General features: G+C 44.5%; 1 protein-coding gene across 1 annotated transcript in view; it reads right to left on the bottom strand.

Moving 5' to 3' along the window:
* LOC135514266 (voltage-dependent N-type calcium channel subunit alpha-1B-like) overlaps positions 1-18,766 on the bottom strand; it is a 141,951-nt gene that overhangs the window by 19,988 nt on the left and 103,197 nt on the right. Inside the window, exons 28-38 of the mRNA XM_064937624.1 lie at positions 15,369-15,465; positions 15,034-15,194; positions 13,190-13,327; positions 9,321-9,522; positions 7,528-7,692; positions 6,625-6,735; positions 6,414-6,497; positions 4,568-4,684; positions 4,420-4,485; positions 4,123-4,214; positions 3,723-3,873 (exon numbers count right to left, since the gene is read on the bottom strand). Coding sequence (XP_064793696.1) covers positions 3,723-3,873; positions 4,123-4,214; positions 4,420-4,485; positions 4,568-4,684; positions 6,414-6,497; positions 6,625-6,735; positions 7,528-7,692; positions 9,321-9,522; positions 13,190-13,327; positions 15,034-15,194; positions 15,369-15,465 — 1,384 coding nt within the window. The remainder of the gene's footprint in view (positions 1-3,722; positions 3,874-4,122; positions 4,215-4,419; positions 4,486-4,567; positions 4,685-6,413; positions 6,498-6,624; positions 6,736-7,527; positions 7,693-9,320; positions 9,523-13,189; positions 13,328-15,033; positions 15,195-15,368; positions 15,466-18,766) is intronic.

Here is an 18,766-nt window from a genome sequence, read left to right as displayed (position 1 = left end):
CCACACTGCCAGTTCTCTGACCTCCTCCTTATATGCTGTCTCATCATTGTCGGTGATCAGGCCTACCACTGTTGTGTCGTCAGTAAACTTAATGATGGTGTTGGAGTCATGCTTGGCCACGCAGTCATGGGTGAACAGGGAGTACAGGAGGGGACAAAGTACACACCCCTAAGGGGCCCCTGTGTCGAGGATCAGTGTGACAGAAGTGTTGTGCCTACCCTTACCATCTAGGGGGTGGCCCGTCAGGAAGTCCAGGATCCAGTTGCAGAGGGAGGTGTTTAGTCCCAGGGTCCTTAGCTTAGTGATGAGCTTCGTGGGCACTATGGTGTTGAACGCTGAGCTGTAGTCAATGAACAGCATTCTCACATAGGTGTTCCTTTTGTCCAGGTGGGAAAGGGCAGTGTGGAGTGCTATTGAGATTTTGTCATCTGTGGATCTGTTGGGGCGGTATGCAAATTGGAGTGGGTCTAGGGCAGGCCTGGGCAATTCCAGTCCTCGGGGGCCTGATTGGTGTCACACTTTTCACCCATCCCTTGCAAACACACCTGATTAAAACTAACTGCATTTTCAACTGAAGATCATGATTAGTTGATTATTGGAGTAAGGTCCCCAGGACTGGAGTTGCCCAGGCCTGGTCTAGGGTATCCAGGAGGATGCTGTTGATGTGAGCCACGACCAGCCTTTCAAAGCACTTCATGGTTACTGATGTGAGTGCTATGGGGTGGTAATCATTTAGGCAGGTTGCCTTTGCTTCCTTGGGCACAGGGACTATGGTGGTCTGCTTGAAGCATGTTGGTATTACAGACTTGGTCAGGGAGAGGTTGAAAATGTCAGTGAAGACACTTGCCAGTTGGTCCGTGCATGCTTTGAGTACATGCCCCTGGTTTTCCGTCTGGCCCTGCAGCTTTGTGAATGTTGACCTGTTTAAAGGTCCTGCTCACATTGGCTACCGAGAGCATTATCACAGTCATCCAGAACAGCTGGTGCTCCTGTGCATGCTTCAGTGTTGCTTGCCTCGAAGCGAGCATAAAAAGGCATTTATCTTGTCTGGTAGGCTCGCGTCAACAGGCAGCTCACGTCTGGGTTTCCCTTTGTAGTCCGTAATATTTTTCAAGCCCTGCCACATCCGAAGAGCGTAAGAGCCTGTGTAGTAGGATTCAATCTTAATCCTGTATTGATTGATGGTTCGTCTGAGGGCATAGTGGGATTTCTTAAAAGCGTCCGGATTAGTGTCCTGCTTCTTGAAAGCGGCAGCTCTAACCTTTAGCTCAATGCAGATGTTGTCTGTAATCCATGGCTTCTGGTTGGAATATGTACATACAGTCACTGTTGGGACGACGTCGTCGATGCACTTGTTGATGAAGCCGATGACTGAGGTGGTGTATTCCTCAATGCCACTGGATGAACATATTCCAGTCTGTGCTAGCAAAACAGTCTTGTAGCGTAGCATCCGTGTCATCTGACCACTTCTGTATTGAGCGAGTCACTGGTACTTCCTGCTTTAGTTTTTGCTCGTAAGCAGGAATCAGAAGGATAGAATTATGGTCAGATTTCCCAAATGTAGGGTGGGGGCGAGCTTTGTATTGCATCTCTGTGTGTGGAGTAAAGGGTGGTATATAGTTTTTTTTCTCATGTGGTTGCACATGCTGGTAAAAATGTGGTAAAACTGATTTAAGATTGCCTGCATTAAAGTTCCCGGCCACTAGGAGCATCGCTTCTGGATGAGCATTTTCTTGTTTGCTTATGGCCTTATAGAGTTGGTTGAGTGCGATCTTAGTGTCAGCATCGGTCTGTGGTGGTAAATAGACGGCTACGAATAATATAGATGAGAACTCTCTTAGTAGATAGTGAAGTCTGGCAGACATATCAGTGTGGATGACGGATCACCACCTCAAGCTGAACCTCGGCAAGACGGAGCTGCTCTTCCTCCCGGGGAAGGACTGCCCGTTCCATGATCTCGCCATCACGGTTGACAACTCCATTGTGTCCTCCTCCCAGAGCGCTAAGAACCTTGGCGTGATCCTGGACAACACCCTGTCGTTCTCAACCAACATCATGGCGGTGGCCCGTTCCTGTAGGTTCATGCTCTACAACATCCGCAGAGTACGACCCTGCCTCACACAGGAAGCGGCGCAGGTCCTAATCCAGGCACTTGTCATCTCCCGTCTGGATTACTGCAACTCGCTGTTGGCTGGGCTCCCTGCCTGTGCCATTAAACCCCTACAACTCATCCAGAACGCCGCAGCCCGTCTGGTGTTCAACCTTCCCAAGTTCTCTCACGTCACCCCGCTCCTCCGCTCTCTCCACTGGCTTCCAGTTGAAGCTCGCATCCGCTACAAGACCATGGTGCTTGCCTACGGAGCTGTGAGGGGAACGGCACCGCAGTACCTCCAGGCTCTGATCAGGCCCTACACCCAAGCAAGGGCACTGCGTTCATCCACCTCTGGCCTGCTCGCCTCCCTACCATTGAGGAAGTACAGTTCCCGCTCAGCCCAGTCAAAACTGTTCGCTGCTCTGGCCCCCCAATGGTGGAACAAACTCCCTCACGACGCCAGGACAGCGGAGTCAATCACCACCTTCCGGAGACACCTGAAACCCCACCTCTTCAAGGAATACCTAGGATAGGATAAGTAATCCTTCTCACCACCCCCCCTTAATGATTTAGATGCACTATTGTAAAGTGGCTGTTCCACTGGATGTCAGAAGGTGAATTCACCAATTTGTAAGTCGCTCTGGATAAGAGCGTCTGCTAAATGACTTAAATGTAAATGTATGTAAATGCCAGGACAGCGGAGTCAATCACCACCTTCCGGAGACACCTGAAACCCCACCTCTTCAAGGAATACCTAGGATAGGATAAGTAATCCTTCTCACCACCCCCCCCCCCTTAATGATTTAGATGCACTATTGTAAAGTGGCTGTTCCACTGGATGTCAGAAGGTGAATTCACCAATTTGTAAGTCGCTCTGGATAAGAGCGTCTGCTAAATGACTTAAATGTAAAATGTAAAATGTCTACAGCTTATCATAAGGTACTCTACCTCAGGCGAGCAATATCTCGAGACTTCTTTAATATTAGACATCGCACACCACCTGTTGACACCCTCCCACCGCTTGTCTTACCAGACCAGCTTTTCTGTTCTACCGGTGCATGGAAAATCCCGCCAGCTCTATATTATCCGTGTCGTCGTTCAGCCACGACTCGGTGAAACATAAGATATTACAGTTTTTAATGTCCCATTGGTAGCATAATCTTAACCGTACGTCATCAATTTTATTTTACAATGATTGCACGTTAGCCAGTAGAACGGATGGCAGTGGGAGTTTACTCGCTCGCCTACGGATTCTCAGAAGGCAGCCCTACCTTCGCCCCCTTTTCCCCCGTCTTTTCTTGCACGCAAATTCTTGGGATTTGGGCCCGTTCCCGGGAAAGCAGTATATCCTTCTCGTCGGACTCGTTAAAGGAAAAAGCTTCTTCCAGTTCGAAGTGAATAATCGCTGATCTGATGTCCAAGTTATTTTTGGTCATAAGAGACGGCAGCGGCAACATTATGTACAATTTAAGTTTAAAAAATAAGTTAAAAAGGGAGCATGTAAAACGTCAGCCGTCCTCTTCAGCGCCATCTTATTCAGATCATTGTCTAATGTTAACATCCCTTATTACTGCACCTCAGCAGAACATCAATACAGTTACAGTGTATGTTGGATGACATCAGTACTAACCAGGAAAGAGCAGAGGAAGATGAAGGAGACAAAGTAGAAGTAGGCGAAGTCACTGCCACACTCCTTCCCCAGGTTGCCTGACCTCTCATCACAGGCTCTGTGACTCAAACACGACAGCATGATCTCATGCCACGCCTCCCCTGTGGCACTCCTGGAAAACAAGGGTGGACAGACGGACGGAAATACCTTTTGAGATTACAATGAACACCTCTAACAAAGTTATTGTGGAAGATTGTCACAGTGTACAACTCGGGCGACGTAAGATGTTGCTAGCTACATACAACCCCTGGCTTACAGAGTTACAGGAGAGGTAGGGGAAGGGAGAGGGAGAGGGCAATTGTAATAATGTTGGTGCTCTGTAAAGCAGAGGAAGGAGTGACTAAGGAAAAGGTGTATTTACCTGAACAGCAGCATGAGGGCCTGAAGAAAAGTGCGGAAGTTGTTGTGGTGAGTGATGGCTGTGTCCTCGTTGAGCTCAATGTTTCCAAACACCTGGTATAGTAAGGGATCGATTATACCCACAGATCATGCCAGTTTCTGCCTTACACTGCATAAATATTTTCTTATTCAATAAAAAACTTCATTTCACACCATTTTAGTCCGTAGGCATGTATAAACCAATTATTTTGAGGGAACATTTTCAAGGGAGTCCAGGAAGGAAATGTTCATATTTGGAAAGAATGGAAGCAGCACTCACCTGCATACCAATGATGGCATAGATGAAGAACAGCATCGCTATCAGAAGGCAAACATAGGGCAGGGCCTGGAAGGACAAGAACACTGTTCAGCAAAGTGCTCTAAATGCAAGTAATGTATACAGTGTACTGTGTGTGTGTGTGTGTTACCTTGAAAGACTGGACGAAGGTCCACAGCAGGATACGGATGGTGTATCCCTGCCTCAGCAGCTTGATGAGGCGAGCTGCTCTGAACAGCCTCAGAAAACTCAGATTCAACAGCCGGTCCTGCAGGACCAGAGACAAGAACACAGTCAACATTACACCCTTTTCACAGGAGACAATCAAAATATGACTACATATGACAATGATGCAGACAAAACAACATGACTGTATTTGGCTGGTCCCCTGGTTCAGCTTGCTAAAGGAGGCCAAACAATAAATACATACAGACCATTTCACACAGTGCTGTAGCTTGTGTAAAGAAGGGAATGAGAAAGAGCAATGAGACAGGAAGGGTAGTCACTCACCGTTGTCTATAAGAGCAGTTGTTTAACCGTAGCAGAATGTGGGCACATCAGTGAATACATTAAACAAGAGGACAATGCAGAGAGAGGGACAGGGAAAGGGAGAGGGACAGGGACAGGAACAGGGAGAGGAACAGGGAAAGGGAGAGGGACAGGGACAGGGAGAGGGACAGGGAGAGTGAGAGGGACAGGGACAGGGAGAGGAACAGGGAAAGGGAGAGGGACAGGGAGAGGGACAGGGAGAGGGACAGTGACAGGGAGAGGAACAGGGAAAGGGAGAGGGACAGGGAGAGGGACAGGGAAAGGGAGAGGGACAGGGAGAGGGACAGGGAGAGGGACAGTGACAGGGAGAGGAACAGGGAAAGGGAGAGGGACAGGGAGAGGGACAGGGACATGGAGAGGAACAAGGACAGGGAGAGGAACAGGGACAGGGAGAGGAACAGGGAAAGGGAGAGGAACAGGGACAGGGAGAGGAACAGGGAAAGGGAGAGGAACAGGGACAGGGAAAGGGACAGGGAGAGGAACAGGAACAGGGAGAGGAACAGGGACAGGGAGAGTAACAGGGAAAGGGACAGGGACAGGGAGAGGAACAGGGACAGGGAGAGGAACAGGGAAAGGGAGAGGGACATGGACAGGGAGAGGAACAGGGAAAGGGAGAGGGACAGGGACAGGGAGAGGAACAGGGAAAGGGAGAGGGACAGGGAGAGGAACAGGGAAAGGGAGAGGGACAGGGACAGGGAGAGGAACAGGGAAAGGGAGAGGGACAGGGACAGGGACAGGAGAGGAACAGGGAAAGGGAGAGGGACAGGGACAGGGACGAACAAGGAAAAGTAAGAAAAATAGAAACAGTAATGACATACAGAAAGCCGGTAAAAGCTCAGAACACACACTTAAATCAGTCAATGCATTGGACAATGATACAGCCATCTGGACAAATACTGTTGGATACTGGACAGATACTGTATCAATATGAGTATAGAACATCAATAAACAACTACTACAGGACGTGAGAGAAACATGTTGAGTGATTTACATAGTGCTCAGATGACAATAATGACACACACACACACACACACACACACACACACACACACACACACACACACACACACACACACACACACACACACACACACACACACACACACACACACACACACACACACACACACACACACACACACACAGCTGGACTCTGAATTGCTTCACGTTATCAGATCCCATATCAGACATCAGTGATGAATCAATAGTGTTAACATGCAGCTCTGCTAACAAACTTTCTCTCTCCCCCTCTTTGTCTCTGCTATCAGTCCTGGACTGGAGCCAAGACATCTTTGCTGAGATAGCTATTTAGCCTGTGTACAGGGCAGGCCCACATTGTAGGTCTCTGCATGTCAATCATACAATTCTGCCTCATTAGCAAGTAGTGTAATGTATATAGAGGAGAGTGGAAGAAACACGGTTTGTGCTGCGCTGGACTCTTAACTTACATTGATTTCTGTGACCACAATGTCAGTTATACTTCCCAGCACTGTCACAAAGTCAAACACGTTCCAGGCATCCTTCAGGTAATTCTGGAACAAGAGGGATTGAATATCACTCACATACTCAAGGCATGCAGTGCATGAATTCAATAAGTATCAAATCGGTGATCACTTTTGCCATATTGATGCAGCTAAACAGGAAGGATGATAAACCCACCAGCGGACCGAAGGCAATGATCTTCAGAATGCATTCCAGAGAGAAGAGGGCAGTGAAGACGATGTTGAAGTGCTTCAACATGGCCTCGTAGAAGTCTGGAGCTCCATGGAACTGGTGCAGAAAGGAGAAACCAGTGAAGAACAAACACCATTGTAAAGTCCTCTCGAGTGGCGCAGCGGTCTAAGGCACTGCATCGCAGTTTTGCCGCGTCACTAAAGCCTGTGTTCGATCCCGGTCACAACTGGTTGTGACCGGGAGTCCCATAGGGCAGGGCACAATTGGCCCAGTGTCGTCCAGGTTAGGGGAGGGGGGGCTTTACTTGGCTCATCGCGCTCTAGTGGCTCCTTGTGGCGGGCCGGACACCTGCAGGCTGACCACGGTCGTCAGTTGAACAGTGTTTCCTCTGACACATTGGTGCAGCTGGCTTCCCGGTTAAGCGGAAGAAGCGTGGCTTGGCGAGTCATGTTTCGGAGGACACTGCAACATCAACATTTGGCGGACACTGCAACTCCCCAACTCGCCCGTTGGGAAGTTGTAGTGATGAGACAAGCTCGTAATCACAAAAAAGGGGGTTAAAAAAATTAGCATAATAAAAAAACACCATTGTAAATACAACCCATATTTATGTTGATTTCTTTTCCATTTTTTACTTTAACTATTTGCACATCGATATAACACCGTACATAGCCATACAATTACATTTGAAATGTCTCCATTCCTTTGAAACTTTTGTGAGTGTAAGATTTATTGTTCATTTTTTTTATTGTTTATTTCACTTTGGTTTATTATCTATCTCACTTGGTTTGGCAATGTAAACATATGTTTCCCATTCCAATAAAACCATTTCAATTGAATTGAATGATCCTACTATATTTTCTGGTGAATGAGCCAGACTGTACTAACCTTCATCATGAGCACCACGGTGTTCAGGGCGATCATGATCATAATGGAGTACTCAAACGGAGGTGACACCACAAACTTCCACATCCGGTACTGGAACGACTGCACGTTCTCTGGCATGTAACGCGTCATTTGCTTGGCGTTGATGGCAAAGTCAATGCAGGCTCTCTGAAAAGAACGAGATGGAAATGAACGCTTACGTCCAATGTTCTCTTTCATAATCGCCACCCATTTCCTCAGTATCATCATCATGGTCACCAGCACCATCATCAGTCGTCAATCCGTTACTCTTTCAAGCATTGCCTTCATTAGGACCATTGCATCATCAACTAAGGGGAAAAGCTTCTCAGAGGTAAATACTGTGCAGAAAACCACCAATATCTAACTAGATAGCAAGCAGAGTCTATCAGAGCCAAGTGCAGTGGAGATGTGTGAATACGTGGCTGGCTCCTCCTGGCTATGTTCTGGTTCCAGTTAGGATAGTCAAGTTAGTTCAGCATACTGACAGACACAGACAGAGGGGACATACACTGAGTACACCAAACACTAGGAACACCTTCCTAATATTGAGTCCCCCCCACTCCCATTTTGCCCTCAGAACAGTCTCAATTTGTTGGGGCATGGACTGTGTAATGAAAGCATTCCACAGGGATGCTGGCCCATGTTGACTCCAATGCTTCCCACAGTTGTGTCAAGTTGGCTGGATGTCCTTTGGGTGGTGGACCCTTCTTGATGCACACGGGAAACTGTTGAGCATTAAAAACCCAGCAGTGGTGCAGTTCTTGAGACAAACCAGTGTGCCTTGCACCTACTACCATACCCCATTCAAAGGCACTTAAATCTTTTGTCTTGCCCAGTCACCCTCCAAATGGCACACATACACAATCCATGTCTAAACTGTTTCAAGGCTTACAAGTCCTTCTTTAACCTGTCTCCTCCCCTTCATCTACACTGATTGAAGTGGATTTAACAAGTGACATCAATAAGGGATCATACCTTTCACCTGGATTCACCTGGTCAGTCTGTGTCATGAAAAGAGCAGGTGTTCTTAATGTTTTGTATATTCAGTGTTTATCTATCTGTGCACAGTTGAGTCGTGTTAGGATAGCATACAAAAAGACACAGGGAAACATATGTTGTTTTAGTTTAGAATTGGAACTGACAGAGATATATCTACTATGGTTGCCTAATGGGGTCCCGGTAGACATGAGGTAGGGGGGACGGGGACGGCTCGCTGGCTTTGTGTCCACCTGTGGAACCACAGATGTTGCTCCAGAATCAATCGTGGACCTGTGGACCTGTCACACTGGCCCTCAGCTGGGAGACTGTACTGTAGGCTCCACTGCAGCCTCACTGCCTCAACACGCACAACTGAACCCAGCATCAACAACGACAGCAGTGAGAGAGTCTGTTCCTCCACTGACTACTCAGCCTAATGAAAGGGTTTGGCAGTATGATTGGCAACATCTACAGAGCATAGTGAGCTGATGACCAACAAATCACAAATGGAGAGAGGGACCATTGAAGAAATATTAATTGTTATTCCTTTCCCTTACTTCCTGTTCCGTAAACTCTTAGAAAAAAGGGTTCCAAAAGGCTGTCCCCATAGGAGAACCCTTTTTGGTGCTGGGTAGAACCCTTTTTGGTTCCATGTAGAACCATGTGTGGAAAGGACTCTACAAAAGGGTTCTACCTTGAACAAAAAAGGGGTTCTTCAAATGGTTCTCCTATGGGGACAGAAGAAGAACCCTTTTTGGTTCTAGATAGCACCTTTTTTTTCGAAGAGTGTACTGTACCTCATTTTTCTCCAGGCTGCACTCTGACATGGCCTTGTCTCCCTGCTCCTGGAAGGTAATGATGATCAAGGCCACAAAGATATTGACGAAGAAGAAGGGGAAGACCACAAAGTAGACCACGTAGAAGATGGAGATCTCTATACGGTAGCCTGGACTGGGACCCTGGTCCTCAAAGGTAGCGTCCACAGAGTGCTTCAGAACACTGGAGAGGAACACAGGAACCATGCTGTCAGTATATGGAACCACTCACCACAACAGCCAAATGTAGTTAAACTACTACAACAAGTTCCCTACAGCAACTACAATATGACTAAGACCTAACTGGAAACGAGGACATCATTTCAAGTTCTACGTCTAAAATTAGGGACATAGTCAATTAAAATCTTTTGTTAAAATGTAATAGGCATGTGATTAATGTTTAATGTTGATGATAGAAAGGTCCATTTTCATCAGCCGCGCTAAAATATTCCTTGCAGTAATAGCCCAACTGAGAGAGAGAGCCTAGCCACTTAGCCCTCCAGGTTATAAGGACTGAGTCTTATTTAATGGACTTCTACCCTGACCTAAATGACTCACCAGTCCATCATTTTTACATATCATGCATCACTGGATTATTTAATAACATAGCTAATTCAATGATTTCATTGAGGAGGACAGAGGATCCGGAATAAGAAGGAGAATTATGAACATGCCGGAAATTGCACAGACAACCCTCTCTGGTGTGCTGACCCGACAAGCCTGCGCACTTTGCTTGAATACGATATTAAAGACAATTACAGAGACTAGCACAGCACATTCTCAGAACATATCCCCAGGGCGGGCTTGTTCACCCTCTAATGTTCTAGTACTGGGTCTTTCTATAATTAATGGGGCCAATGTGTGACATTGGGATAAATGTTTTAAAATGGTTTGAAACAGAAATAAAAAGGGTTTTCATGCAGTTCCACATGCGCACTTAGAGGAATAAAAGTGAATGTATGCAAATTGGCCCATAACTCCACCTATTCAACATCATAGGCCCAGGACTATGCATCCTTTAAGCAGGGTTCATACAGACATTGGCAAATGAAATTCAAGGACTCTCTTTTTCAAGCACTTAATTGTAATTTTCAAGGACCGCAATGTTAAACAATTTTATAATTATAAAGAACATATAGGGCCTAATATAGAACACCCCCAAAAAAGCATGAAAAAAAGTGTAGGCCTTTACCTCTTGAAGAATAATGCCTTTCTTTGGCCTTGCCAATGCATTGATATTCAAGTTATTATTACATTCTAAAATATGTGAGAATAATGTGGACTTGCCTGACTAAAGAAATTGGATGCATGGTGATTTTTCTCCTAGCCTTTGTGGCCGACGCAGGCAAACATAACAAAGCCATGAACAGCGGCAGCGTTAATCTCACCATTTGAATCTCACCATCGCTGTTTTTATAATGAGAAAGTGACCCAAAAAACGGGTTCCTTTTTTAATGGAAGGATTTGTATGGAAAGCCAAGTTGAAGACAGCATTAGATCATGTCCTCATAACTTGCACTGGGTTTTACCCCAACAAAGATCTCAGATTTTCAAGGGATGCCTATTCCAGTACTTGAATTTCTGAGCTCCAATTTCAAGTTCAAGTAGGGCTACTTCAAGCCCCTTGTATTGTTTAAAATTGCAGGTGTAACATGGAAAACAACATGTATTTGTCATGTTATTTCATTACCAGATCATGTTGTGAATAAGCCCACCAGGCTGTATAATTTGATGTCATTGTATCTAGAATAATATCGCGTAGTCGACTCGGTGTCCAATCCGACGCACAAAAACACGTGAAAATATGAAGTCAATACCTTGATGCTTTCTCTGTTAGATCTAACGAGACACTGCTGTTAATCAAATGGGCAACAACAGATGATCACCATCAATTCGCTAGGGACATTAGATCCAATGTGGGTCCAGGCAAAGTGGTTTTCACCGGCAAAACGAACGAGACACCAAAATATTCTGGACATTCCTTTGCGATCACCTTTTTTCCAGCACTTGGGCTGTTGTTGCATCGCATGCACTATCACAACAGCTGTTCGTCACTTCCCTGTTATTCGGAAAATTCCTTCCTTGATCAGATGATGATGTGGGAAAATATAAAAAATATTACGTCGTAACTAATCAGCTGGACACCAATTGGCATCCAACAAGTATCATGCATAATTATTGAAAATGGTTTTACGTATCAAGGTAAGGGGACTCTTTCGGTTAGAAGCATTTGATTTTGCAATGCATACATTATTTTGGTTTTCTGTGCCCATGAAAGCTGTTTTCACCCCATAACATAAGGAGACAGGAAATGTTATGTAGTTAAAGTGCATTTCTGAGATTTTTATACAAAAAAACTGTCCGACAGCTAGATCCAGGATTCTTACAGGGTTCAAGTTCAATGTCTAATTGAACTGGTTAATGCTTGATATATGATATAATGACAATTCATACTGGACAGAAAACGTATGTTTTATGTCACATGACTTTGGACAAATCCGTAAAGACAATAATCATGATAAAGAGTTAAACATAGGTTTTAATCAACTCCTGAATTTGATTGAATATTCTGTACAGTTGAAGTCTGAAGTTTACATACACCTCAGCCAAATACATTTAAACTCAGTTTTTCACAATTCCTGACATCTAATCAGAGTAAAAATTCCCTGTCTTAGGTAAGTTAGGATCACCACTTTATTTTAAGAATGTTAAAATGTCAGAATAATAGTAGAGAGAATTATTTATTTCAGCTTTTATTTATTTCATCATATTCCCAGTGGGTCAGAAGTTTACATGCACTCAATTAGTATTTGGAAGTATTGCTTAAAATTGTTTAACTTGAGTCAAACATTTTGGGTAGCCTTCCACAAGCTTCCCACAATAAGTTGGGTGAATTTTGGCCCATTCCTCCTGACAGAGCTGGTGTAACTGAGTCAGGTTTGTAAGCCATCTATTTTGTGAAGTGCACCAGTTCCTCCTGCAGCAAAGCACCCCCACAACATGATGCTGCCACCCTCGTGCATCACGGTTGGGATGGTGTTCTTCCGGTTGCAAGCATCCCCCCTTTTCCTCCAAACATAATGATGGTCATTATAGCCAAACAGTTCTATTTTTGTTTCATTAGACCATAGGATATTTCTCCAAAAAGTACAATCTTTGTCCCCATGTGCAGTTGCAAACCATAGTCTGGCTTTTTATGGTGGTTTTGGAGCAGCCTTTCATGTTATGTCGATATAGGACTCGTTTTACTGTGGATATAGATAATTTGTACCTGCTTCCTCCAGCATCTTCACAAGGTCCTTTGGTTGAAAAACAAGTTTTAATGACTCCAACCTAAGTGTATGTAAACCTCCGACTTCAACTGTATCTTATATCTTAATAATATCATGACATTAACGAAATTGACAGATATCAATGACTTATCAACAGCTGTAACAAGTTGTCCAGTGTAGGAAATCCTCGCTGGTAGCCTAGTTTATAGAAAAACCCTATTGTTCTACTGTCTGTCTGTGTCTGACTGTCTTTCTGTATGTCTGAGAGACACCAGACCACAGCACATTCTCAGAACATAACCCCAGGCCTGTTCACCTCCTACTGGTATACTGTTATAGTGTCTGTTTGTCGGTCTGCAGGCCACAGCACATTCTCAGAACATATCCCCAGGGCTGTTCACTCTCTACTGTTCCGTCCGTCTGTCTGTCTGTCTGTCTGTCTGTCTGTCTGTCTGTCTGTCTGTCTGTCTGTCTGTCTGTCTGTCTGTCTGTCTGTCAAAGCATATTCTCAGAACATATCCCCACCAAAGACTTCAACTCTATAAAGCTACTGAAAAGGAGCCTGGAAAGTGGACTTACTCAGGCCAGCCCTCTCCGGTGGACACAGTGAAGAGAGTGAGGAAGGCCCAAAGCACGTTGTCATAGTGGAACTCATACTTCTTCCACACCCGAGGCTGGGCGGCCACCTCATCTTTATCATAGTCCAGGAAATTACCTCTGTTTAAAAGAGAGAGAGAGAGAGAGAGAGAGAGAGGGAGAGAGAGATAGAGAGAGAGAACAACTTACTGCACACGAACACATTGAATATTGAATATTCAGATACGCCTTTGATTAGTTTGACAAGACACTGTCCATGTGACAAATCAATAAGATACCCAAACAAAAACACATAATTAATGCAATTGTCTTCAATGCAGCACTGGGCTGTTCTTCTCTCTATGGGGGAAGACACAGCATATATACAGCAGTATGTGGACACCCCTTCAAATTAATGGATACGGTTATTTCAGCCACACCCGTTGTTGACGGGTGTATAAAATCGAGCACACAGCCATGCAATCTCCATAGACAAACATTGGCAGTAGAATGGCCTTACTAAATAGCTCAGTGAGACTCACCGTCATAGGATGCCACCTTTCCAACAAGTCAGTTCGTCAAATTTCTGCCCTGCTAGAGCTGCCCCGGTCAACTGTAAGTGCTGTTATTGTGAAGTGGATACGCCTAGGCGCAACAACGGCTCAGCTGTAAAGTAGTAGGCCACACAAGCGTAGAGCGTAAAAATCATCTGTCCTCGGTTGCACCACTCACTACCGAGTTCCAAGCTGCCTCTGGAAGCAATGTCAGCACAATAACTGTTTGTCGGGAGCTTCATGAAATGGGTTTCCATGGCCGAGCAGCCGCACACAAGACTAAGATCACCATGCGCAATGCCAAGCGTTGGCTGGAGTGGTGCAAAGCTTGCCGCCTTTGCACTCTGGAGCAGTGGAAACGCGTTCTTTAGAGTGATGATCACGCTTCACAATCTGGCAGTCCGATGGACGAATCTGAGTTTGGCGGATGACTAGCCTGCAAAGAACTGTGCAAAGCTGTCATCAAGGCAAAGGGTGGCAACTTTGAAGAATCACAAATATATTTGTTGTTCTGTTTTGGTTACTACATGATTCCATATGTGTTATTTAATAGTTTTGATGTCTTCACTATTATTCTACAATGTAGAAAATTGTAAAAGGAAAGAAAAACCCTGGAATGATTAGGTGTGTCCAAACTTTTGACTGGTACTATAATCAACTCACCGTTACTGCTCTTAAATATATATAGCTAAAGCCTACCATCTGTGTTGATATGGCCAGTAATCACTTTGCCACATGAAAGGTAAACAAACAAACAGGCAAATATAGCCTACAAGTGGATTCAGCACCACGGACAGAGATCGCCGATCCCCCGATAAGACAGTTAGATCCAACAGAGATAAGTGGAAGAGTCACTGACACCTTTCATCACACATAATGAGTCCAAACGTTTCACAGAAGTTGGACAAAAATAATATTGGTGCACATTTTCAAGAACACACCTCCAATATTTCCACCCCTCCCACCTCAGCGCAAGCCAGCTGATGTTAGGCAGGTAAATTGTCAAACCTGACTAACTGGCAAATGCGGCTGTTTTTACATAACGAAAGTGGAAACGACGGTGCATTTGCCTCCTTAAATCCAGTCAAAAATAGAGCCCCTGGGGCGTACCACCACAGCTGCCCTGGAGGGGCCGCCATCTCTAGAGCTGTTACCGTTATTCCATGGTTTGCTATATCAATGTTAGGCCCAGTGCCTTGGTGCCAACTTTGCTCATCTGCCTTCTCCTGTTAATTTCAAAATGCCCTTTCTTCTTGTGCCAGGCTTGCTCAGTGTACTGTACTGTAAACCTACCTGCAGTCTTTCTCCAGGCTCTTGGACTCGTCAGTGCAGTAGAAGAACTTGCCCTTGAACAGCTGCACGGCGATGACAGCGAAGATGAACATGAAGAGCATGTAGACTATGAGGATGTTGAACACGTTCTTCAGGGAGTTGACCACACAGTCAAACACAGCCTGAGAGAGGACACACACACACACGCACACACACACGCGCACACACAGAGAAACATGGGGCTGGGTTAGATACAGTACACGCTGATGACTCTGTGTCCTGACAACACTCATCAATAAGTCAACACCAGTGAATACACGTGTAGTGTACAGGTCAGATAAAGTCCTATTCCGTACCTTCAGCTTGGGTAGGCGTTTGATGGTCTTGAGGGGCCGTAAGACTCGCAGAACTCTGAGGGACTTGATGGTGCTGATGTCCTTTCCTTTGGACCCTCTGCACAAGAAAAACACTAAGTTAGACTGCAAACCTTGTATTCAGAAACGGCTAAGAACAACAATTGCATTAAAACAATTGCATTAAAAAAGAGGCAAACCACTCGTGACAAAAGTCAAAAGCTTGTTGATGAATCACTGTTGCTTCAACAAGTTTCATGAATGGAAAGGTTTAGACTAAGAAACAGAAAGCATTTGAAGAATGCTCTCTGACGGTCTTTACCGGACATGAATGGAAATGTTCTTACAATCTAAGGAAATGGGGTTAGGAGAACGTTTGTTATTTACATTACCATCTCCCACTACTAAAGACATTGCATTTCTAATAACACTTCCAAAATGATTTGTGTTTGAAAAATACAACAGAATAATAATTGAGGTAAACATTTTTTTTGTCAAAGCTGTAGATACCCTTGGTACAGATAATTGTTTGTGAGAACCAACCACCCAGCCCCAACTGAGAATGGATTAGTAATCTCAGTGTAGGCTCATGCCTCTCCAGACCATTCAGATAGGTGTACCGTAGCATGTAATCCTGGATTACATGAGCAAATTGGACAGTTTGTGGATGTATAGCATGCAGAGTAGTTATCCCACAGCAATACACCTTCTCTGAGAGTTACATCTCAACACATATTTCTCCATGCAAATAGCACCCCAAAAAATAAATCAAGTACGCTCACACTACAGACTGTGCATCAGGTTTCTGCAGAAGAACCCATAACCAGTAGCAAAAGAAATCAACTGTGACGTTTCTTTTAAAGGAACCAATGCTGTTTTTCATACACAAATTCTGCTCGTTAAGCTGAGATGGTGAGACTGACAGACGAAAAGATGAAAGGATGTCAGTGTCGAGTATTATGACTCACGGGGAAATACAGGAACAAGAGATAATAGAGAGGTAATAGACAATGGGCGGAAAAACAGAACATCTTTTGAACCAACATGTGAAGAAGTCTGAGCAGAATCCCATTAAGTCTCCGTGTATATGAATGTTCCCTACAGACTCAGAAGAGCTCATGCTGAATCATCACCTTGGGGAGCTGTGAGAATACAAGTGACTCGCAATACAGGCATCTCCAAATCAAATACAACGAAGTGATACAAAATACTGCATGTTATATCAAATGTAAAATAATTGACCAATGTACAGTACACAAAATGGTCATGTATTTAAGGTCAATCATCCCATTGGTGAATCATGGATTTGAATGACTCCAATAAACAGTCAGCAACACATAAATAACCAGTCAAAGATACTATGTGACACTTCACATTAATAAATGCTATAGAAATAGACCTATTCAACGTACAGTACAGTCAACAACATTTATATCACAATGTAAAATGTTCCAGCACCCATGTCACTCAATCCCATCTCTGTCTCAAATCTAGAGAGATTTCTCTGAAAAGGTGAACGCCTCTGTTGTTAAAGTAAATCCTACATAGCAGTCACTCATTTTCAACTGAGAGATAAAGACGAACTTGTGAAGATCATCTGGTGAAGATGATTAACATGGCACCAACAAGACAGTCCAGGAGGCAAATGGCAACAGAGAGAAACAAATCTGCCAGCACCCTTCATTTTCCCCTACTCTGCCCTGCCTCCCCCCTCTGTCTGCTGTCAGCTGCCATCACACACACACACACACACACACACACACACACACACACACACACACACACACACACACACACACACACACACACACACACACACACACACACACACACACACACACACACACACACACACACACACACATCCAAGTGGGATGTTGTAACTCTGGCCATGTTGTAACCCTGGCTGGTATGCCCAACACAGCATGGACATGTGATATGACGCTGAGGTTCCTCCCTCCCACAGCCTCCGTTACAGCTCTACTCTACCACAGCAGCATGCAACATTCATGCTCTGATACGCATTAGTCCAGCATGCTTTTTTTCACAGTAAGTAGAGCCCGTGGTTTGAGATCACAAAACACTCACACATGTTAAACCACACATGACATTCTGATAGCTTTTAAAGGACGCTTGACCAGCTTGGAGAAAAACACGTGACTTGGGAGTTTCATTGCGAGCGCTTTGAGTTTTCTACAGGGGCTGGACGGTGACAGAGCTATGAGATGCCAAGACAGTGGTTAAATGTGTAATGAGGACATCATTCTCAGGTACAGGTGGCTGGCGTGTCCCATATGTCATCTCCCTGGAAGGAGAACAAAACTGTCATCCGAAATAACCACCATGTCCTGTCTGAGCACTGGCTATTTTTACTACTACTCTAAAGGTAGTGCGACAGATGTAGGATCTTGATTCTAATCCCTGTAGCAACAGGAAATTTGAATTATTATGTAGATTATAATTCATGGACATTTTTTGTAACGATTGGTACATTTTCGTTAGGGAAAACCAGGTCTGAAATTTCAAAGGGGAAATTACAAACTTCAGAAACCTTTTTAATCCTCAAATACACGACAGGTTTAAAATGTCCTGCATTGCAGGAAGGTTCTCCTGCAACAGGGTGATCCAATTAAGATCCTACATCTGTAGTTCTCTCTCTGTCAGTGTGGAAAAAGACTGTATTATGTTTTAATATAGGCACTGATATGGCTATGCTCGGTGCGTCTCCTAGTTTAACAGAATAAACATGAATGTGTGTTATAATAGCTCAGAGTATTTGACTTGGGCATAGAAGCTTGAAAATGAACACAAAGAGTCTGCTGTACATAATGATTAGAATGGCCAGCATACATTGTGCTGATGCTGGGATTTGGCCCAATCATCAATTATGAACACGTTTTACTTGAGCACCCATTTACAGTAAGATTGGAGTGTTCTTTAATTACTTGCTACTTTTATTTCTTATTTTTATTCATCTTTTTTTTTTTTTACTGAACAGTCGGTTAGGAGCTTGTAAGTAAGCGTTTCACTGTAAGGTCTACACCTGTTCTATTCGGCGCATGTGACAAATCAAATTGGATTTGAACACCCAGAAAGAGAGGTTTCTATTGAAAGCTATCAGAGTGACATGGTAAAGGCTCCTGGACTGTAAAGGAAACCCTTTACTCATACAGGTTTAGTGATATGATCCTGGCCGAAGCAGAAGAAAGAGGGGTAGAGGGGAGAGGGGGGTCCCCACCTGGGCACACCTTGTGGCGGTCTGACGGGGGAAAACAGTAAAGGGAAAAAAACAAGATAAAGAGCACAATTATGGCGTCTTCCCACACATATAAAATATGACAGGTACACTCTAAACAATTATGACACGGTGAATGGGAATAGGCCTATGATGTATGGAATTG

The sequence above is a fragment of the Oncorhynchus masou genome, chromosome 25, assembly GCF_036934945.1.
Source record: "Oncorhynchus masou masou isolate Uvic2021 chromosome 25, UVic_Omas_1.1, whole genome shotgun sequence".
In the NCBI taxonomy this organism is placed as follows: Eukaryota; Metazoa; Chordata; class Actinopteri; order Salmoniformes; family Salmonidae; genus Oncorhynchus; species Oncorhynchus masou.
The sequence above is the reverse complement of the archived record's forward strand: the minus strand, read 5'-3'. Positions and strand labels throughout refer to the sequence as shown.